The 24,229-nt window shown below is 43.5% G+C and overlaps 1 protein-coding gene across 1 annotated transcript in view; it reads left to right on the top strand.

Annotated features, from left to right (window-relative positions):
• The window catches only part of LOC141060084 (calpain-13-like), a 173,378-nt gene that overhangs the window by 124,955 nt on the left and 24,194 nt on the right, over positions 1–24,229 (top strand). The window contains exons 18-27 of the mRNA XM_073556361.1: positions 2,716–2,784; positions 3,494–3,529; positions 4,483–4,551; positions 4,798–4,834; positions 7,148–7,210; positions 10,208–10,265; positions 12,221–12,276; positions 14,940–15,008; positions 21,516–21,594; positions 23,377–23,493. Of these exons, the coding sequence (XP_073412462.1) occupies positions 2,716–2,784; positions 3,494–3,529; positions 4,483–4,551; positions 4,798–4,834; positions 7,148–7,210; positions 10,208–10,265; positions 12,221–12,276; positions 14,940–15,008; positions 21,516–21,594; positions 23,377–23,493 (653 nt within the window). The remainder of the gene's footprint in view (positions 1–2,715; positions 2,785–3,493; positions 3,530–4,482; positions 4,552–4,797; positions 4,835–7,147; positions 7,211–10,207; positions 10,266–12,220; positions 12,277–14,939; positions 15,009–21,515; positions 21,595–23,376; positions 23,494–24,229) is intronic.

Raw genomic sequence — 24,229 nt, 5'->3', positions numbered from 1 at the left:
TACGTGCTTGCCAATCCCCTGTGCAAATGCCAGCTCACCAACTGGTGTGTGATGTGACCACGTGTTGGAACTCCACACTGCACATGCTGCCAAGGCTTTGTGAGCTACAGAGGCCAGTTTTGGAATATCAGTGCCCACACGCCCAGCAATATTCTGCATGTATATATATAATATATATATATATATATATATATATATATATATATATATATAATTGTTATAACTGATAGGCACGTACGCTTGTCAACTGAAAATGCTTATAATTTAAAAACACATGGGACATGCACAAGAATGAACAGGTCAATGTTCACACCACCCAAAGACTGAGACACAGAAAAAACACACAGTATGACAAACGTGCATGAATACTCTTTTGTAAAATACATGTAACAATGTGCAGCAAGTGCTGGTATAAGATGATAACAAAAACAGGGTATTTAGTTGATACGTTGTTTGCAAAAAATGTATACGAAGCCACTCCACCACGTCACGGTATACCCATCTCGGAGTAGTCCTATCTAATGTATTTAAACCTGATCATGTGAACAATACCTACATGAGCAGGATTCAGAAAGGCACTGCCCGGTATGGGCACGCTGGGCAAAACGGCGCTTCATGTGCAAGTCCCACAAGAGAGAGGCGGGGATCTCCCAAAGCTTGCATGAGCAAGAAATTAATAAATTAAAAACACATGGGACATGCACAAGAATGAACAGGTCAATGTTCACACCACCCAAAGACTGAGACACAGAAAAAACACACAGTATGACAAACGTGCATGAATACTCTGTTGTAAAATATACAGTATGTAACAATATGCAGCAAGTGCTGGTATAAGATGATAACATGAACGTTTGTCATACTGTGTGTTTTTTCTGTGTCTCTGAAAATGCTTATAAGGTGACTCTTATCAAAATGAAGAAGCAACACAGCCGGATGACAGCAGCAGAACATAAAGCCAATTCTAATGTTCCTTATTTGCTGGTGTATTGCTATGCACCCCTTCCACCTAAACATATACATATATGGTTCTTGTTTTCTGCTTTTTTGTGTCCTCTTCCACCATATCTGCAGGGTCATTATGCAACCCTCGCTCTTAAATTCTACAGGATGTGTATGAGGCTTACCTCTACAATTTTCTTACATATATGTATGTATACCCCCAGGGGTAAATATTTTTCAACCCTTACACATATTGCATATGCTTTACCAGTCTAGGACTCCCACTTCTTCCAAATGGTAAAAAAAAAAAAAAAAATGTTTTTTGAGGTTCTCCTCTGCATGTCTTCCAGGGTAAATTGGAGTCCCTCCTTCTAATGCAGCCCTTGCACTTATTGCATGGGCTATATGAGTCTAGGATTCCCACTACCTAACAAATTTTGCAGAATGTGTATGATCCCTCCTTTATGTCTAATACAGGGGGCATCTGTGTCCCTCTCCCGTCTAATTTTTGGCAGTTCTTGCATTCTCCGCATAGGCTTTGTGAGTTCGAGTCCCTTCTTCATGAATTAAAGTGAATGAGTTTGATCGTGTCACGCACAGCACATGCCCCGATAAGGTAGCAAAATACTAAAATTGCATTTACTGATGAATGGTTTTTTTTTCCACAATTGAAAGCAACAAGAGTGTAAAAACGCAATGTGTGAACATAGACTAAGGGAGGGAGATGGTGTTTTTTTTCCTCTTTTTCAATTTGTCTTCTATACAAGTCAATATACAGGAAATAATGTTTACTAATATTTTTTCCTGTAAAATCCATTTTATCTTCGGTTTTGGATGTTTTATTGTCAATCCGTAAAAGTGGAGTAATGCTCTGACAGCATTGTTCCCAGCAGCAACCTGGGAGTTAGGGATGCATCCAGGCATCTTCCCCATCCTGATCCCATGCCATTAAAGCGCTGATCCCATCCATTTCAACGGTTTCCCTGCCCCAACCCCAGACCTCCTGGGAGAGTCTACCTGAAAAATGCTCTAGTTTCCGATTGTCTTCTGTGATGGTGTGATATGCTATGTGGGTATCATTTTGTGTATATTTATATTTTATGGATTGCCATAGTGTTCTCTTGCTGCCCTGTATCATTCCGTGTATTCCCCATATTGTCTAGAGTCTCAATTACCTTTCAAAAGTCTGCTAATTGAATTAGCTCACTTACTGTCTGCAGCCTGACTGTATCTATGCCTCTTGATGAACCCCCTGTAGTGCCTTAATCCCCAAGGCACAGTTGTCAGGTCAGGAAGGCCGGAAAATCGCCCCAACCTGTCTGACTATCCGTGGACATAAGGAGGGGGCTGGGGAGGACAGGAGCTGGACAAGTCAGACGCTGTGTGGTGATGATCGTATGAAGACAGCACGTCAGAGAGAAGGGGAAGCATATGGACCTATTGTATCCTCTGTCTGTGGAATTATTGGACTCTCATCTCCTTGGACATTCATCCTGTTACTGAACTGCATTCGTGTTCTGGACTATTGTATCCTCAGTGTGGTGGATTGTTTATGGACCATTTAGTTTTGGCTATAATAAAGGTCTTGGGATTGTCCAGACTTCCCTCGCTCTGTTGATTGTGTGGTATCGGAGAAGGACCCCGTGACATCTTCCATTATACTGATTGAGCGAGTCGAGCACCCGAGTGTCCGACCTGCTCTATTCAAGTAACAAGCACTCAAGCAACTTAGTGCCCCTTGATCACTAATGTGTGACTTGTGTCTTATTGCAGATATTCAAACAATGAAGCAATGTTAAGTGAAAGGAGCCGAGAACTCTCCCACAGGCGCCCCTCATCACCGTAAGTACCAGATCAGTCACTATTAATACCTATGGTATACATTTGTAAACTGAGGAATTCTGTCTCCCCCCATTCTTTACCAGTGGGGCTGCCGCTTACCATCCAGACTGTGCTGTAATTAGCACTCACTATTAGATTAGAACTTGTGAAGAACGCCTCTCAATGGAGAAACCGCATTTGTAGAAACATAGAGTGGGAGATTGGACCAAAAGCCATAAAAAATCATGGGAAAAAAATATTGAGCCCTGAGGGGCAAAACAGAATATTAATAGAGAACCTTGATCCATCTTTGCTGCTTTGTCTCTCTTTCTCAGGCAGTCACTTTATCTACAAATGTCCTCAGACCTTCATAACACCCTCAGATTGAAAGGAGTAAAAGTACAGACTCCTCAAGTAGATTTTGACTTTGGTCACCACATGACCAGCGCCTCTGTTCTTCTGCTCTAGATTCTGATAGTATCAGTCTTATTTCTTGTTTTCCTATAAAAAACGCCAAAGATTCACCAACCTGACCCCATTGCTCCTCCACACCACTACCTTTATCCCCTGTCGATCTCCACACTTCCCCCTCCGGCCCTTGTGATGGCTGCAACCATGAAGTTCTATCTGAGCTGGAAAACAACAGTCTACAAACTCTCTCTAAAAATATGACTAATTATAAGGCGACCCTGGCATATAGTATAATGTGTGTCCTTGTGTCTAATTGTAGATATTCAGACAATGAAGCAATGTGCCCCTCATCACCGTAAGTACCAGATCAGTCACTATTTAATACAGTCGTTGTCAAAAGTGTTGGCACCCTTGAACTTGTTCCTGAAGATGACATATTTCTCCCATAAAATTATTGCAATTACACATGTTTTGCTATATACATGTTTATTTCCTTTGTTTGTATTGGGACAATACAAAAAAAACAGAGAAAAAAAGACAAATTGCATATAAATTCAAACACAACTCCAAAAGTGGCCCAGATAAAATTGTTGGCACTTTTCCAAAATTTGATGCAACATGTGATGCTCGTTCAAATTCTCCTATGGCAAGTAACAGGTGTGGGCAATATGAAAGTCATACCTGAAGCCAGATGAAAAGGGGAGAAGTTGACTCAATCTTTGCATTGTGTGTCTGTGTGTGCGCGCCACACTAAGCATGGAGAACAGAAAGAGGAGAAGAGAACTGTCTGAGGACTTGAAAACCTAAAATTTTTGAGCAAAATCAACAATCTGAAGGTTCCAAGTCAATCTCCAGAGATCTTGTAGTTCCTTTGTCCACGGTGTGCAACATAATCAAGAAGTTTACAACGCATGGCACTGTAGCTGATCTACCTGGACATGGACAGCAGAGAAAAATTGATGAAAATTTGCAATGCAGGAAAGTCCGTATGGTGGATAAGCCCCAATCCAGCTTCAAAGAAATTCAAACTGTCCTGCAGACTCAGGGTGCATCAGTATCAGCGCAAACTATCCGTCCATATGTGAATGAATTGAAATGCTATTGCAGGAGACCCAGGAGGTCCCCACTGCTGACAGAGACCTAAAAAGCTAGACTGCAGTTTGCCAAAATGTGCGTAAGCCAAAATCCTTCTGTGAAAGAGTCTTCTGGACAGATTAGACGATTTTAGTGCTTTGCTTATTTATGTTTCCGATATGTCACACGTCGTTCCCCATATAAGGTTATAACAGACCTGTATTATAATTGTAGATATTCAGATAACGAAACATGGTCAAGTGAAAGGAGCCGAGAACGTCGCTCCAGCAGCATCCAATCACAGTAAGTATCAGATAAGTCCCCACTTATTAACGAGTAAACGATAGAATTTTTCCAACTCTCTACATTATATCACTGGAGCTGCCTCCAACCTTCCAAACTATGATTCTGTCATAATTACAGCTCTCGCTCAGATTTCGCCAGTTTACATGGTTTATGTAATATATTAAAGGATATATTTGTTCTGAAGGCAATGTAAAGTAATACAGTAATGTCTGAATCTAACTTTTTCTGTTTGTTCTGATGTAGTGACTCAGGTCTCAGCATAAACACTCAGAATCCTAAGGTAAAGGGCAAATCAGCTACGTAATTGCTTTTTTCAATGCTTAACTTTTGCCAGCTCAGATTTTCCTTGGAGGAATTTCGCTTTCTTGTATGAAATATCTTTGATTTATAGCCTTGTAATATTGTGTTGCCGCTGTGTCTATAGAAAGCAATGTATCATTCATTGTGAGGGGACAAGGTCAGCAGAGCAGAATTCTGCAGTGCGCAGGCGCCAGACCTCTCCCGACGCCTGCGCACTGCAGGACTCTGCTCTGCCCTCAACAGGGCAGAGCAGTGCACCTGCGTCGGAGCCATTACAGGACGGGAGAAGAGGACGTCATCGTATGAAGAAGGGAGGCGCCGGAAGGGACGACAACACCCATCGGACCGGACCGCCCACCCCGGTGAGTATAATATAACGTGCTTTTCTTCTCTTTCAGGTTACATCGGGGGCTTATCTACAGCATTACAGAATGCTGTAGATAAGCCCCCGATGTCTATGCCGGCAGCTAATAGGGGCTAAAAAGGGTGACAGATTCCCTTTAAGGGAGTTTTATCTAGTTATACAAGTAGTGATAATGCATAGAATCATATTACAACGCGACATGAGACATAGATTGCACCATAAACTATACTATTATACTGAATCCATGTATCCAGGAAGGGTCCCATTATGGGGGACAATAAACCAGGATAGGAACATTTTTATAGGATGGGAACATTATGTCAGGAAGGGTCTCATTATGGTTGGACAATAAACCAGGATGGGAGACATTGTTATAGGATGGGGGGGACATTAAACCAGGAAGGGTCTCATCATGGGGGGACAATAGACCATCATGGGAGACATTGTTTTAGGATGGGGGAGATTATACCACGAAGAGTCCCATTATGGGGGGAATAAAACCAGGATGGGGGTCATTGTAAAAGGAAGTGGCTAGTAATGGGACTAGAACAAGGTGACATTATTGCAGTAAGGGTCCCAGGATGGGGACATTATACCAGGAAGGAGCCTAGAATGAGAAACATTATTACAGGATGGGGGACATTATTACAAGAAGGGTCCAGCAGCACAGGACAAATTATTACAGGAAGGTGCCTGGATGAATACATGATTACATGGAGGGTAAACTACGAGGGCTCATACATTTGTCCAACCTGTAGGTGGGGGCCGAGGTACAAATTTTGCAGCGGGACCCAAGGTACCCTAGTTATGTTACTGTATATATTTATCTATCTCTCATAGCTATCTGTCTATACATCTATCTTTCTATCTCGCACATTCCTCTTTTCTCTCAGATACATTAGTAGTTTGTTATCATGATGGAGTTTCCAGTAACTAGATGAGGTCGCTCCGCCATCTATACTTTTCATATGGTATTACTATTAAAACATTAAGTATATTTTCTGCAATTCTTCATTAATGGTGACTGAAAACCGACGTATTGACTGTCTTAAGGCCCCTTTACATTTAGCGATGCACCAGCGATCCCGACAACAATACGACCCGGTCAGGATCGCTGGTGCATCGCTAAATGGTCGCTAGTGAGCTGCCACACAGGCAGATCTCACAGCGATGCAGCAGCGGTCTAGCAGTCGTTACTTACCTTTCAGACGCGGTGATCCTGACGTCCTCCCGTCCGCGTTCACGTGTCGCTCGTCGGCGCCAGCAGGAAGCCCAGCAGGAAGCGCCCGACGAGAAATGGAGCTGCGCAATCTTGCGCAATCAGCGATGGACAGCGGGGAGCCGGTCGGAGGTAAGTATCACACATAGCGATATCGCTAGCAATATCGCTGCTGCATCACCAAATCAGTGTTGTTTTAGCGATATTGTTAGCGATATCGCTATGTGTAAAACCCCCTTTAAGGTCACATGTATACGCGTGGCAGAAATCCAATCCTATTCATTAAGATATTTACAGAGATAAAAAAAAATCATTAAACCTACAGGTATAAATGTTTATTGTGTTCACACCCTGAAAATATTAACTACAGGGCAAGATTAGCACGTGGGAAAATATAAGCTCAGAACTGGAGAAATCATTCAGCACCAAACAGCAGCTGCAACCCAACATCAACTTTCTTCTCTAGAACAGTTCCTCAGGGGAGGGGCATCCTTGAACCACACCCCTTTGCATTCTATTTATCCAATAGCCTATCTTCTCATGTCGATTTCAATGTAGAGGAGCCTGCACTGCCGATCTCTGTTTTCTGTGTGAGTGCAGGCATTTATCAGACCTTTCCTACAATAATAAGTTTAGGAAAAACTGACTTTGCATTGGCAACTGTGAGTAAAATATTTTCCCCTAATGCTTGTTTTTCTACCCATGTACAGGTAGTTTTTAATAAATATCAGGATGACAACTACGAGAATATTTTTGCCCGTTATGCAAATCAGGTAATTATATTATTAATGGATACATATTCTTCATAGTTAAGATGGACAAATGAGTACTGGCAAATGTTCAGCTGATTTGTAACCAAAAACTTACATTTTCTACAAATTCATGAAGTTTTTAGTGTTTTTTTCTTTTAAATGTCTGACAATCCTTTGAAAATGGAGACAATTTTTACTATAACCAGGGGTCAGTTTTGCTTTTTCTTAGACGGCAGCCGTCAGGGGCCACTACTTGTGTGTCTACTCCTACTGCCTGGTGCCTTTTTATATTGGTTGTACCCAATAACTCATTTTCCACTACTGGGAACAGATTAGACAGATTGTATTCAGAAATGTACCGTAACTGTTTTTTCGCACCTTGTCTTGGTCGGGTCAGGTAAGGCGGGTGCGTGGATCGACTGACTCATATATATAAGATGGCGATCCACGCACTTGCCTGACCTCTGACCCAGACAATGAGTCCTGAGTCCTTAGATAGAGGGATAACACAAGACACGTGCATCCGGTCTAGACAATCCTCTGTGAGCTGAGGAACCTGGAAACCAATTGACACTGTACATTGCATCAGAATTTTATATAACAGAATTTTAAAGGGTTAAACCCAAGCTTAAAAAAGATATTTGCTGTGTGTGTATATATATATATATATATATATATATATATATACACAGTATATATATATATATACTGTATATATATACAGTGGGGCAAAAAAGTATTTAGTCAGTCAGCAATAGTGCAAGTTCCACCACTTAAAAAATGCGAGGCGTCTGTAATTTACATCATAGTTAGACCTCAACTATGGGAGACAAACTGAGAAAAAAAAATCCAGAAAATCACATTGTCTGTTTTTTTTTCCTTTTATTTGCATATTATGGTGGAAAATAAGTATTTGGTCAGAAACAAGCAATCAAGATTTCTGGCTCTCACATACCTGTAACTTCTTCTTTAAGAGTCTCCTCTTTCCTCCACTCATTACCTGTAGTAATGGCACCTGTTTAAACTTGTTATCAGTATAAAAAGACACCTGTGCACACCCTCAAACAGTCTGACTCCAAACTCCACTATGGTGAAGACCAAAGAGCTGTCAAAGGACACCAGAAACAAAATTGTAGCCCTGCACCAGGCTGGGAAGACTGAATCTGCAATAGCCAACCGGCTTGGAGTGAAGAAATCAACTGTGGGAGCAATAATTAGAAAATGGAAGACATACAAGACCACTGATAATCTCCCTCGATCTGGTGCTCCACGCAAAATCCCACCCCGTGGGGTCAGAATGATCACAAGAACGGTGAGCAAAAATCCCAGAACCACGCGGGGGGACCTAGTGAATGAACTGCAGAGAGCTGGGACCAATGTAACAAGGCCTACCATAAGTAACACACTACGCCACCATGGACTCAGATCCTGCAGTGCCAGACGTGTCCCACTGCTTAAGCCTGTACATGTCCGGGCCCGTCTGAAGTTTGCTAGAGAGCATTTGGATGATCCAGAGGAGTTTTGGGAGAATGTCCTATGGTCTGATGAAACCAAACTGGAACTGTTTGGTAGAAACACAACTTGTCGTGTTTGGAGGAAAAAGAATACTGAGTTGCATCCATCAAACACCATACCTACTGTAAAGCATGGTGGTGGAAACATCATGCTTTGGGGCTGTTTCTCTGCAAAGGGGCCAGGACGACTGATCCGGGTACATGAAAGAATGAATGGGGCCATGTATCGTGAGATTTTGAGTGCAAACCTCCTTCCATCAGCAAGGGCATTGATGATGAAACGTGGCTGGGTCTTTCAACATGACAATGATCCAAAGCACACCGCCAGGGCAACGAAGGAGTGGCTTCGTAAGAAGCTTTTCAAGGTCCTGGAGTGGCCTAGCCAGTCTCCAGATCTCAACCCTATAGAAAACCTTTTGAGGGAGTTGAAAGTCCGTGTTGCCAAGCGAAAAGCCAAAAACATCACTGCTCTAGAGGAGATCTGCATGGAGGAATGGGCCAACATACCAACAACAGTGTGTGGCAACCTTGTGAAGACTTACAGAAAACGTTTGACCTCTGTCATTGCCAACAAAGGAAAGTATTGAGATGAAATGTTGTTTCTGACCAAATACTTATTTTCCACCATAATATGCAAATAAAAGGAAAAAAAAACAGACAATGATTTTCTGGATTTTTTTTTCTCAGTTTGTCTCCCATAGTTGAGGTCTACCTATGATGTAAATTACAGACGCCTCTCATCTTTTTAAGTGGTGGAACTTGCACTATTGCTGACTGACTAAATACTTTTTTGCCCCACTGTATATATATATATATGTGTGTGTGTGTATGTAATATATATATATATTTATATTGACAAGGTTGCAGGATTTTTACATAAAAGATGCTTTTGCTCAGCGCTGGAGTCCTGGGTTCAAATCCCACCAAGGACACCATCTGCACGGAGTTTGTATGTTCTCCCTGTGTTTGCGTGGGTTTCCTCCGGGTTCTATGGTTTCCTCCCACATTCCAAAGACAGACTGATAGGGAATGTAGATTGTGAGCCCCATCGGGGACAGCGATCATAATGTCTGTAAAGTGCTGTGGAATTAATGGTGCTATATAAATGAGAAAATAAATATAAAAAAAATTAAAAAAAATATTTTCCCCATGACAACACTTCCTGCCTCTATGCTATCTGGTAAGACTTTTTGTCTCAGATCCATATAGATCCCATTCTTTTTGCTGAATACCGATTGGTTGCTGTAAGGGCTGCTGACACAGAGCTTTCAGAGAACACAGGCAGGAAGAGTTGTCATGGGGACATACCGGATGACTGAATGCAGACACAATACTATATTTGGTCTATAATTTATTGTATGATGATACAGCCGCCATTATCGTGAATGTAGATTCTGAATTTCCCCATGGTGGGACGATTAAAGGATTATCTTATCTTAGATAATCAAAGACAGTCGTATAAATTAAAATCTGTGAACATGTAAATCTCTTGAATTTTGCCTAGAGCTCAGAGATGTACGCGGAGCACCTCCACAGTCTGCTGAATGACGAGGTTATCACAGGTAAGTCGTAATTGTATCCTCTGACAGCGGCATCTACAGTGTGCCAGCAGGGGGACGCAGCACCCTTTGTGCCTATTGGTGCCCCCGTGATGTGATCACGAGGCATTTATAGGCCACCATCACGGCCTGGGGTCTGTCACGCGGGAGCTCCTGTGAACGCTAGCTTCTGGTGTTCATGGGGGACAATGATTTTTGCAACCTACAGCAATATTGCACTGTATGTAACACAGATGATCTGATGGGCACAAATAATATGCTCTCACTCGGCCTCATTGACCAAAATTTGAAAATGTTTTGGATCTCGGAAAATGGCGAGACTTTTATTTATTTATTTTTTTCAAATTTACAATTTTTTTTACCACTTAAATAAGAAAAAAAATATTATGCATGTTATGTCTGTATTCGTACTGACCTGGGGAAGCATATGCTTAGTAATTTTTATGCAAAATCCAAAAAACAATTGTAGAATTGTACTTCCTATATATCGATGGAAAAAATAAAGTTCTGGCTCTAGGAAAGAAAAAAAGCGAAAATGCAAAAAACGGAAAGGAGCCAGGAAGGAATTACATGACCTAACGTAACTGTTTGAAGAAAAAATCTACTATATAATCGTCTAATTCTGTCCGTCTGTCTGTAACGGAAATCCCGCGTCGCTGATTGGTCGCGGCCGGCCGGGCACGACCAATCAGCGACAGTAGCAGTCCGGCCGCGAATTGGCATGGAATTCGAACGACACACGCCACCGCTACCGCCGGGAGATCTGATGCGCTAGCCGCTAATCTTCCGACGGTTGCCGCAGGTCATCTCCTGCTGCACAGAGGTCAGCGGCGACGCAGCTGGGAGGTGACGGCGCAGTGCTCAATGTGCGGATGGTACCAGGGTACGGAGGAGAGGAGACTCTCCTCCAGACCCTGGGTACCATACACCTGTGAAAAATAGAATTAAAATAAAAAATAGTGATATACTCACCTTCCGACGGCCCCTGGACTCTTTCTGTCCTCTCACCACGCGCCCGGCATCTTCGGTCCCAGTAATGCTTTGCGCGAAAGACCGCTGATGACGTTGCGCTCTCGTAAGAGTGACGTCATCTCCGGTCCTTCGCGCTAAGCATTACTGGGACCGGAAGATGCCGGGAGCGTGGAGAGGAGATCGGGGGCCGTCAGAAGGTGAGTATAACCCCCGCTGGCCATATTCTAGAATACCCGATGCGTTAGAATCGAGCCACCATCTAGGGTTTCACAATTGTCAATTCCATTGTTGCAAGTCACATTCAAACTCACTGAAGTGAGAGCTCCTTAAGAAGCCAAATAACTTGTGTGTGGCCCCTCCACAGCAGACACACGTTGCCTGCCCGCTCTCCAGATCAGAAGTCACGCGGGCCGGACATTTGATTTTTAGTGCTGCATGGAACTACTGTATATAAACCCTAGAAGGGGCTGGGGAACATTTGTCCTAGTCACACAATAGATATCTTGCAAAGCTTCTCTCCCGAGTCTGCATTATATTTCAGAGCTAAAATCACAACTCTTTAAGATTCAGAGCTGAAATCTCCCAGCATCCTCTGCTTGCTCAGTGTCTTTACATTGTTACCTATAATTATCATGAACCTTCACAAAGTTCAATATTTTTGATCCCACAAATTAAATTATAAAAAAAAAAAAGTAATATTGCTGATATGTTTATACATGCCTATGTATGTTTTGTTATCCTTCTCATTTTCTTCAATAAAAACTATTTGATTTTAAAAAAAATTATAAAAAAAAATGGTGGTGACCGTGCTAATTTGCATTAAAATTGGGTTCCCATGTCAATTTTGGACAGTAGTTGATGATGACTATGATGGCGATTTTTGACACTTGTGCTTACAATCCTTTCTCCAATTATGTATGACTTTTCCTTGATTTGTACAACCTGCAATAATTCTTCTTCCTTTTCATTTTTGGATCCATTTGTAGCGGACAAAGGACAATTCAGCCTGGACTCATGCCGAGGGATGCTAATGCTAATGGATGTATCTTTTACTGTAGCCCAGAGCTGATCCTAGAGAAAAAAGTAACAGTGGACTCCTGAAACACTCATGTACACACACGTATATACTGATGCACAAACACACATATACAGTTGAGACCAAACATTTTAACATTGACACCAATTTTGTTTTTCACAAACTTTGCTGTTTCACTTTTTTTTTTTTGTGACAATTTATATTAATTCTGGATCTTTATGAAAAGTGATCAGATGTCAAAACTTGCCAGGAAAATCACAAAACCACATTTCAATTGAATTTCAGCCCAGTTAGAAAATGTCCTATTTACATCATTTCAGTGATCTTCTCATTAGTTCCATAGAAAGTGTTAACAAGGACAAGGCAGCTGATATCACCCAATCATGCTGATTGAATTGTAAGAGCAGACTGGCTGCTTTAAAAGGGAGCTGGTGCTTGAAAACATTGTCTTCTTCTGTTGAACATGAATATCTTGCAGGGAAACACGTGCCGTCATTATTGGTTTGCATCAAAAGGACTTTACAATCAAGGACATTAATGCTTGTAAAATTGCCCCTAAATCAATCATTTATGGGATCATAAAGATTGTCACCCTGCTTACTCTGGAGCGGCGTAACTAAGCAACTATCTGGTTCTTCACTAGAGCCTCTGATGGTGAGGTTAGGCATGTGCTACAGGTAGCCACCAGGTACCACTGCAGGGCAGTCCCCAGTATTGCAGCAGCTGACCCGAGGGGTCAGGGAGGCAGATATGGACTCTGAGTGTCTGGAGTGTTCAGACAGAACTGGTTCAGGTACAGACATAATGGTTGGATCAGAGGACGGGCTTAGGATCACTGGACAGGTACTGGTGCAGCACAGAGAACAGGTTCAGGAACAGGGACCGGTCAGTGGACTAGTATTTAGAGACACAATAGGTACTGAAGTTGTTCAGGCACCTGCTACAGGGAGGTATAGGCTGGGGCATTTCCTGAGTGCGTTCACTGCCCCATAAGCATATTGCCGGGAGACCCGCGCGATGTGTATGAGCCCTGGCTGCTGGAGCACGAGATGCCGCCAAGCGGCCATGGCGGTGAGCATATTGACTTCCCTGTTGGGGGAAGAGAGAAGAACCATGCAGGGATGCCGGCATTACAAAGACCTTCAAAGAAGGTGGTTAAATAGATGTGAAGTAGTATTCAGGACACCCAAAAAGTCCAGCAAGTGCTAGAACCATCTATTAAGGGGAATTCCGCTATGGAAATGGTACAAGCCAGCGCAGAGCTTGCTCAGGAATAGCAGCAGACAGGTGTTACGTGTTAGTGCATCTGCACACACAGTGAGGTGAAGGCTTTTGGAGGCTGACCTGGGGTAAAGGAAGGCAGCAATTAAGCCAATTCTCTCTAAGGCTAGTTTCACACTAGCGTTTTGGAGCGCAGCGACGGCCTGCGCACGGCCGCCGCTAAGCCCCGCCCCCTGCTGCGCCCCGCCGGTAGCTCCGCCCACCGGCGCATGACGCTGCATGCGCCCTGCGTCCCCTATCTTTATCACAGGGGGCGCAGGCCGTGCGCAGTATGCGTTTGGCGGCGCATGCGCCTTTTTGACGGTGCGTCGACACAACCAAACTGCAGCAGGTTGCGTTTGGCGCATCAAAAGGATGCATGCGCCGCCAAACGCATACTGCGCACGGCCTGCGCCCCCTGTGATAAAGATAGGGGACGCAGGGCGCATGCAGCGTCATGCGCCGGTGGGCGGAGCTACCGGCGGGGGCGCGGCAGGGGGCAGGGCTTAGCGGTGGCCGTGCGCAGGCCGTCGCTGCGCTCCAAAACGCTAGTGTGAAACTAGCCTAAGGCAGACATTCAATAAGATAGTACAGTAGTGTACTTGGCTTCATTGACCAGACAATGAAATGAATAATACTGTCATACATGACTTTGTAAAACTAATATTCATCACAAGAGAAAAGGGAAGGAATAGGTATTATATACTCTGCTCCAGGATCCATATTGGATAGCGGATCTACTAATTGTTGCGTTATAACATATAGAAGGTATAAAAGTAGCAAACATACTAAAAATGAACCTGCATTGGTCGAAAGTAGTAAGAAGGATAGTGCCCATTTCACTATAGCGCTAGGTAAGAGAACATGATAACAATTACTTATCTAGTAATCTATGGTAGTGGAGGGGCTAAAGGTTGTTTCAGGTAATTTAAGGGTTAAAGGGAATTTCCTTGATGGTAGAGGCAGTCACAATGCTTGCTGCACTTGGGGCCTGCACCATTTTCTCCTGCAGCTCACAGAGGCGGCCATGCTTAAAGATTCGGAGTAGTCTTTACTCATATTTATTACCAGTAGGAAACTTCCCATTAACAGATGTTCACACTGACTGGCAAAGAGCGTCCATGTGTCCCCTAACTAGTCTGCTTAGTCTGGTGTGTATTATTGGATACAGCATATTGTTCCAGCTGCTGCAGAACCTCTTTAGGAAGAGTAGAGATTTATGTTTCAATGTTCACTCTCTTAGTAAAACTAAAACAAATACCAATACGAAAACTCCCATAATCAGTTCAACATGTTTTCATATCATAGATATTAACTAACACACTGTAAGCAAAATGTGAGAACAGCACAATCTATAGGCAATGCACACAAACGAGGAAGAACAACTGTGGAACTTAACTAAACTTCAGTTGCATGGAAATGGAAGACTCAGTCTGGATGAATTTGCCCGCCTTTGGAAACGGCTGAATAAGTTTAAGGTGAAATAAGCATTTACTGCAAAACAAATACAGTTTCATAGCACTTTTATTCTTGCACATAGGGCCATTATTATAGTAGTTATATTCTTGTACATAGGAGCAGTATTATAGTAGTTATATTCTTGTAGGAGCAGTATTATAGTAATAATAATAATAATAATAATAATCTTTATTTATATAGCGCCAACATATTCCGCAGCGCTTTACAGTTTAACAGTTTCAAAACACAAGTCATAAGTAACAACGCTAACAATAATACAATAATTAAAGCAAAATAAGACGACCCTGCTCGTGAGAGCGTACAATCTACAATGAGGTGAGGGAGATACAGAGTACAGGTGTGTATTTACAATGGTGTATTTACAATGAAGGTCCAGCCATCTTGCAGGAGTGAAGGATGGATGGAGATAGTGAATGGGCTACGCACGCACACTTACACAGAGAATGACTTTGATTAGTGAATGTGATAGGCCACTCTGAACAGGTGTGTTTTGAGGGAGCGCCTGATAGTCCTGATTTCTTGGGGTAGAGCATTCCAGAGGATAGGAGCAGCACGGGAGAAGTCTTGGAGTCGGGAGTGGGAGGTACGGATTAGTGCAGAGGTTAGTCGAAAGTCGTTTGCAGAGCGCAGCGATCGGCTAGGCCGATAGACAGAAATGAGAGAAGAGATGTAAGGGGGTGCCGCACTGTGGAGAGCTTTGTGGGTGAGAACAAGTACTTTGAATTGGATCCTATAACGAATGGGCAGCCAATGTAAGGACTGGCGAAGAGCGGACGCGTCCGAGTACCGATTACCCAGATGGACGATCCTGGCTGCTGCATTGAGTATGGACTGGAGAGGGGATAGTCGAGTGACAGACAGTCACTGGCGTTCTGTAGTACAGCGGGGGTAAGGTCGGGGGAAGACGTATATAGTTGTGTGTCATCAGCATAAAGATGGTACTGAAAGCCAAATCTGCTGATGGTCTGTCCAATTGGGGCCGTGTAGAGAGAGAAAAGAAGGGGGCCAAGGACTGAGCCCTGAGGTACCCCGACAGCAAGAGGAAGAGGAGATGACGTGGAGCCAGAGAACAAAACACTGAAGGAGCGGTCAGAGAGATAGGAAGAGAACCAGGAGAGTGCAGTGTCCTTAATGCCTAGTGACTGGAGCCTAGAGAGTAGGAGATGGTGGTCAACAGTATCGAAAGCTGCAGATAGGTCAAGAAGAATGAGCAGAGAGTGGTCACCGTTACGTTTTGCTGTCAGAAGGTCATTGGTCACTTTGATGAGTGCAGTTTCAGTCGAATGTAGGGGGCGGAAGCCGGACTGTGAAGGGTCTAGAAGGGAGTGAATGGAGAGGTAACGGGTAAGGCGGAAGTAAACTAGGCGTTCCAAAAGTTTAGAGATGAAGGGGAGATTGGAGACTGGTCTGTAGTTGTTTGTGCAGGATGGGTCGAGAGCAGGTTTCTTTAGTAGTGGAGTAACGATGGCGTGTTTGAAGGAGGATGGGAAAATGCCTGAGGAGAGGGAGAGATTAAAGATTGTAGTTAGGTGGGTTGTGACGACTGGAGAGAGAGACTGGAGGAGATGTGAGGGAATGGGGTCGGTAGTGCATGTAGTCGGACGAGAAGAAGAGAGGAGTCTGGAGACTTCTTCTTCTGTTATGGGATCAAATGTGGAGAGTGAGCCAGGGGAGATGTAGGAAGGGATGGGAGTCACAGCACTTGGTGGTTGGGAGCAGATTTCTTGACGGATATTATCTATTTTTTCTGTAAAGTGGGAGGCCAGGTCATCAGCACAAATGTCTGTGATAGGGGCTTGTGCTTTTGGTCTGAGGAGGGAGTGAAAAGTGTCAAAAAGTTTCTTGGGGTTGTTGGCTAGTGAGGAGATCAGGGTGGTGAAGTAGGTCTGTTTGGCAAGGTGAAGGGCAGCGTTATAGGTTCTTAACATAAATTTGAAGTGGATGAAGTCTTCTGGTGTGCGGGTTTTTCTCCATAGGCGTTCAGCACTCCTGGAGCATCGCTGGAGAAGTTGAGTTTGCGATGTGAGCCAGGGCTCTTTTACTCTGTGTTTGGAGGTTCTGAGGGTGAGGGGAGCTACTTGGTCAAGGGTGCTTCTAAGAGTGTCATTGTAGTGATGAACAGCCAGATTAGGACAGGAAAGAGAGGAGATTGGGGACAGAGATGAGTGTAGGGAATCTGAAAGTGTCTGAGGGTTAATAGCTTGTAGATTTCTGACTGTGTGGTAGGTAGGAATGAGCTGGGGTGGGCGAGGATTTGTGAGCGTGAAGGAGAGAATGTTGTGGTCAGAGAGTGGAAGCGGTGAGTTGTTTAGGTGGGAGATTGAACAGAGCCGGCAGAAGACCAGATCAAGGGTGTTACCGTCCTTATGTGTCTCAGAGGTTGAAAGCTGTGAGAGGCCTAGAGAGGTGGTTAGTAGTGTTGAGCATTCCGATACCGCAAGTATCGGGTATCGGCCGATACTTGCTGTATCGGAATTCCGATACCGACTTCCGATATTTTTTCAATATCGGAATTCGGCATCGGAATCGGAAGTTCAAAGTTGATTGACGGCCTGACGTCATCATGATGCGCGGTGTGTGCGCATCATGATGCGCCGTCATTTCGGGCCTTCCGGGGGTCTCTGCCGGCCTGCCGGGGGGCTGTGTGGACTGCCCGGGGTCGGTACCGGCCTGCCGGGGGGCTGTGCCGGCCTGCCGGTGGTCTGTGCACCCTGTGGGGGTCTGTACCGGCCTACCGGGGGGCTGTGACGGCCTGCCGGTGGTCTGTGCACCCTGTGGGGGTCTGTACCGGCCTGCCGGGGGGCTGTGCCGGCCTGCCGGGGGGCTGTGCAAGCATCGTCCGATGGGACTACAAGTCCCATCTGGCGATGCCTGCTACCATGACAGTGATTGACACATTAGCCAATGATGGGACAGTAGTAGTCCCATCATCCGGCTAATGTGTTAAATGTTAAAAAAAAAAAAAAAAAAAAATACTACATACATACTACATGCTACATACATACTACATGCTACATACATACTACATGCTACATACATACTACATATATACTACATGCATGCTACATACATACTACATGCTACATACATACTACATATATACTACATGCATGCTACATACATACTACATGCATGCTACATGCATGCTACATACATACTACATGCTACATACATACCACATACATACTACATACATACTACATGCATGCTACATACATACTGCATACATACTACATACATACTACATGCATGCTACATACATACTACATGCATGCTACATACATACTACATGCTACATACATACCACATACATACTACATACATACTACATACATGCTACATGCTACATACATACTACATGCATGCTACATACATACTACATATATACTACATGCATGCTACATACATACTGCATGCTACATGCATGCTACATACATACTACATACATACTACATACATACCACATATATACTACATACATACAATACATTCATACAATACATACATAGACATACAGTACATATAACATAGAGTAACATACTTACCAATACTTGTCACATTGTTCCCCGAAGCCATTGTCTTTTCCGGAATAAATATTAACATAACAAACCACAAAAATACTCACCCACGATCCGAAGCAGTCCACGAGTGTGTCCCACGACGATCTTGGGTAGAGAACTGCAGCATCAGATGATGCTGCCGTTCTCTACGGGCTGCAGGAATCCAATGACGGAAGGTAGGTATCCTTCCGCACTGTATTCCTCCGCCACTTAAAAAAAAAAAAAGTCCCTAGTCTCACTTTATGCCATTGCTGTGTGGGAAATTCCTGCACAGACCCCCGAAGCCTGCACAGACCACCGGCAGGCCGGCACAGCCCCCCGGCAGGCCGGCACAGCCCCCCGGAGCCTGCACAGACCACCGGCAGGCCGGCACAGCCCCCCGGCAGGCCGGCACAGACCACCGGAGCCTGCACAGACCCCCCGAAAGGCCCGTACAGACCCCAGAGAGGCTGTACAAGGCAAAAACAGGGTTTTTCTTATTCCGATACCGGAAGTCCCATAGACTTGAATGGGACTTCCGGTATCGGAATCGGCGATACCGATACTTTTTTTAAAGATCGGCCGATCCATTCCGATCCGATACTTTGAAGTATCGGACGGTATCGCTCAACTCTAGTGGTTAGTGATAGAAGCTGGGATGCAGATGTGGAATTAGGGCTGTTAATGGGGATGTTGAAGTCTCCCAGGATGAGGGTTGGTAGTTCTGAGGACATGAAGTGTGGCAGCCAGGCTGAAAAGTGGTCAAGGAAGAGGGTGGGTGAGCCTGGGGGCCGGTATATGACCGCTACCCTGAGGGAGAGGGGACGGAAGAGCCTGATGGTGTGGACCTCAAAAGAAGGGAATAAGAGTGATGGGACTGGGGGGATGACCTGGAAAGTGCATTGTGGGGACAGGAGTATGCCAACTCCACCACCAGGTCTGTTTGTGGGTCTCGGGGAGTGAGAGAATTGTAAGCCACCGTAGGAAATGGCAGCAGGAGAGACAGTGTCAGAATCCTGAATCCAGGTTTCAGTGAGGGCCAACAGATTAAGAGAGTTGTTCAGAAAGTAGTTGTGTAGGAAAGGAAGCTTGTTACTAGCAGACCGTGGATTCCAGAGGGCACAATTAAAAGATTGAGATGAGGGAGTGCAAGTAATGTTAATCAGATTATTGTGGTTTCGATATGAGGTAGGGTAGGGGTCGAGGTTGGGGGATGGTGGACCAGGGTTGGGGGAGATGTCCCCTGAAATCAGTAGGAGAAGGAAGATAAAGAGCCAATAGTTGTTGGAATTGTAAGTAGTTTTTTTCTGCGATGTGTTTGGGCAAGATGGGCTGAGGTTTCTCAGGAAGGTGAGGAGTGTGTGGGAGCTGTACATGGGAGAGGGAAGTATAGAGGGGCTGATGTGTATGAGTCGTGATGGAGGGGGGATAGGGTGATGAATGTGGATGGCAAGGGATCACAGGAGGATAAAAATAAAGCACATGGTTAAAGGGGAAGGCAAGGTGTGGGTTACCTGACTCCTGCCCTGACTAACTGCCATGTATAACTGCCGTTTTGCTGGATGCTTATCTTCTGTGATGCTTTGCTTATGGGATGCTTGCGTGCTGTACCCCACATAGTAGTTACATTCTTGTACATAGGAGCAGTATTATAGTAGTTATATTCTTGTACATAGGGGCAGTATTATAGTAGTTACATTCTTGTACATAGGGGCAGTATTATAGCAGTTATATTCTTGTACATAGGGGCAGTATTATAGTAGTTACATTCTTGTACATAGGGGCAGTATTATAGCAGTTATATTCTTGTACATAGGGGCAGTATTATAGTAGTAATATTCTTTTACATAGGGAGCAGTATTATCGTAGTTATATTCTTGTACATAGGGGCAGTATTATAGTAGTTATATTCTTGTACATAGGGAGCAGTATTATAGTAGTTATATTCTTGTACATAGGGAGCAGTATTATAGTAGTTATATTCTTGTACATAGGAGCAGTATTATAGTAGTTACATTCTTGTACATAGGGGCAGTATTATAGCAGTTATATTCTTGTACATAGGGGCAGTATTATAGTAGTTATATTCTTGTACATAGGGAGCAGTATTATAGTAGTTATATTCTTGTACATATGGGCAGTATTATCGTAGTTATATTCTTGTATATAGGGGCAGTATTATAGTAGTTATATTCTTGTACATAGGGAGCAGTATTATAGTAGATATATTCTTGTACATAGGGAGCAGTATTATAGTAGTTACATTCTTGTACATAGGGGCAGTATTATAGCAGTTATATTCTTGTACATAGGGGCAGTATTATAGCAGTAATATTCTTGTACATAGGGGGCAGTATTATAGTAGTTATATTCTTGTACGTATGGGCAGTATTATCGTAGTTATATTCTTGTATATAGGGGCAGTATTATCGTAGTTATATTCTTGTACATAGGGGCAGTATTATAGTAGTTATATTCTTGTACATATGGGCAGTATTATCGTAGTTATATTCTTGTACATAGGGGCAGTATTATAGTAGTTATATTCTTGTACATAGGAGCAGTATTATAATAGTTATATTCTTGTACATAGGGGCAGTATTATAGCAGTTATATTCTTGTACATAGGGGTCAGTATTATAGTAGTTATATTCTTGTACATAGGGGCAGTATTATAGCAGTTATATTCTTGTACATAGGAGCAGTATTATAGTAGTAATATTCTTGTACATAGGGGCAGTATTATAGTAGTTATATTCTTGTATATAGGGGGCAGTATTATCGTAGTTATATTCTTGTACATAGGGGCAGTATTATAGTAATTATATTCTTGTACAGAGGGGCAGTATTATAGTTAGTAGTTATATTCTTGTACGTAATTATAGTATTGAACATTATTGCGGTATATTTTGCTTGATCATTTTCTTAAAACACATATATTATATCTTTAATAATTTTTTTTTTCAGAATCTATTCAAAACAATTGATCTGAGCCAAGCTGGATTCATTGATCGGTCTGGCTTGGTAAAAGCCATACAAGATACTGGTACATCATTTGTGTTAAATTTTTGTTGTTTCCTGAATTATTAAATGATATACTCATTAAACATTAGATTCTTAAATCATCACATTGAAAAAGGTTACCCTCACCAGGGTGAATGACATTAGCGCGGTGCAACCTTCCCATCTGCTGCCAGTCTATAAATCACAGAAGTCCCAGATCTTTAGGCTAGAAAATAAGGATGGATTCTTTCTTCCAGGGAACAGACAAGGCGATTTCTTAGACTTGTAGAAGAACAACTTCTTATAATGCTGATGGATCGGCCGCAGCAGAGTTTGACTTTAATGATATTGAGTTTTCAGGGTTCATTGAGGGACGATCGCTGTGTAAGGACATTAATCGTCATTCATGGGGGGACGACCGCTCAATTCTATGCAGATCCTGACTCACGAGGTTGTGGAGGCTTTTACAGGATTTGTTACAATCAGTAAGATAGGTTTGGTTTATGGATACTGCAGGGTGAATTCCATGGATGATTTAGGAGCTTCATTTACTGCTTATTTCGTGAAATTTCTAATGTCACTGTATATTCCTTTTATACGTCCCATAAATCCAATCCTTCGCCTTGTAGGGGGTTCAGTATACTCTGGGGTAGGGCACGGGCTGAATTTATATTCCATACGTTCAGGTGAGAATACAGTTGCAAGGTTTCTCCCATTTGACACGTATATGTTACATCCACAGAACATATGTGATACATTCATGTTCCCCCATTGGGACCCACATCAGTCTTGAGAACAGCACCCCTATTGCCTCCTGCTGGAATCACAGAGGTGGCCGGGCACGTGCAGCTCTCATCATTCATTTGTAGAACAGTTCTGTAAGTTTTATGCAATTTTTGGAACTCTGCTACAAGTGGTTGGATAGAGCCCCTGTTCTTGTAATAGATGACAGAAATGAAAAACTATTTTTGATTTCATGGTACATCTATTATGTTAGGAAAAAAAATGTTGTTGGCTCCAGTATTTTCATCATGTCATGGACTGCTCTAAACTGTGAAGAGTCAGCAGAATCCCATCATCTGTCAGTTTCCTGGGCCCCTGTGTGTGTGACACCGAGTGAGGGTCATTATGGGCTTGAGATCCAGGACTTATTTCTTACTTTGCCCCAATTCAAAGTCTGTAAAAGGGCTCCCACCTGCCATTTACGGCATTTAGCTGATATCTTCTTGTATGGCAGAGAGGATGTCGGACCCTCTTGGACCTAAGTGTGCAGGTGCTATTACCATTTCTGTTCTTCCATTATCCCCCTGTCTAAGGCTTTTTGTAGTCTCCAGAATTGACTTTTACAAGGACCATATGGGCGACATTTACATAACCTGTCCACCGATCCCTTTTCGTTTACTGGAATTCTGCTACCTGCTGATGAACATTCTATGTGCGCAGGACAATCGTTAATAAGATCGTTCTGTGCACAGGGAACATCATGTGATCGGCAGCGCATGTCCTGTTTACATGGAGCAATGTGCTGCCAATGATGGTGATTTTTCAGCCGTCACAAGTTGATAGCGCTACAAACGCTCATTTCCCAGGTAGTGACTCCTGTAAATAAGCCATAAACTGTTCCTGTGTAATGGGTTGCCATAATTATTACTTAATAAGCGGTTCTGCTGCTTTCTAATCTCTGCTTAATGTCAGTTAATGGGGAAATTATTCTTTGCTGTATTTTTTGAGTCGACTTCTGTCTTATCATAAATGCAAAAATCCTTCCCTGAGCTGTACTCCTGCTGTTCCTCCTGTCACATTCCCCATGTCTGTGCGTTTTCAGGTCTCGTGGTCAGTGACGCTGTGCTGAATATCATGATCCTCAGATATGCCAACTATGCCCAGAAGATGAGCTTTGCTGACTTTGTCTGCTGCATGATTCGCCTGGAAACTGTGACAAGTAAGAGACTTAAATGACGTATCAGTACTGACAGCCGGGTGACTGTATGGAAGCCTCAGCGGGTGCTGCCGGCAGTGAGACTAGTACTAGCCACAATGCATGAGCCATAGACCATTGTGTATCTGATAATACAGTGCCGGTAAAAAAAATCTTTACAAGTTCAATGAAACCACAAAATCTTAATATTCAACTGTTTTAGACTGATGTGACCCAAACATACCAAAACAAATAACATTCCTGTGTATAAATAAAAACATGCCATCTGTGGCGCCCCTGTGATTCAGTTGCCACAGAGGTATTGCACCTCCCCCAGAGGTGCAATACCCCGCTCTCGGGTAAGGAGGGGTCACTACCCAGGATTCTAACACTTGCATCTAACATTAGATTTCTCAGTGCATGGGGAGAGCTGTGTAGAGGGTGTGGGTGGAGGAAGTAGGGAAGGGAGAGGCGTTAGAGAGTGGTATACAGTGGTCTGAGGGACAAGACAGTCAGTCTGTTGGAGGGAGAGGTAGGAGACAGTTAGTGAAGAAGGAGTCACATGTGGAGATTGAAGCCGAGTGCCGCTTGTCTCCAGACTGAAGAGAGAAAGAGAGAAACTCCAGAAGGAGAGGAAGAAGAGGTCTTAGGGGCACGGATAGTGAGAGATCCATCCGTGGAGCCAGAATTCACCGGCGTGGTCGGTGGAGGGACCAGGTCGCAGTTAGGGGACCTGCCCCAAAACTAGTGGAGAAACTAA

The sequence above is a fragment of the Dendrobates tinctorius genome, unplaced genomic scaffold, assembly GCF_039654945.1.
Source record: "Dendrobates tinctorius isolate UK_male_01 unplaced genomic scaffold, ASM3965494v1 ptg000232l, whole genome shotgun sequence".
Lineage (NCBI taxonomy): Eukaryota > Metazoa > Chordata > Amphibia > Anura > Dendrobatidae > Dendrobates > Dendrobates tinctorius.
Note: the sequence above shows the minus strand (reverse complement) of the source record. Positions and strands in the feature narration are given on the sequence as shown.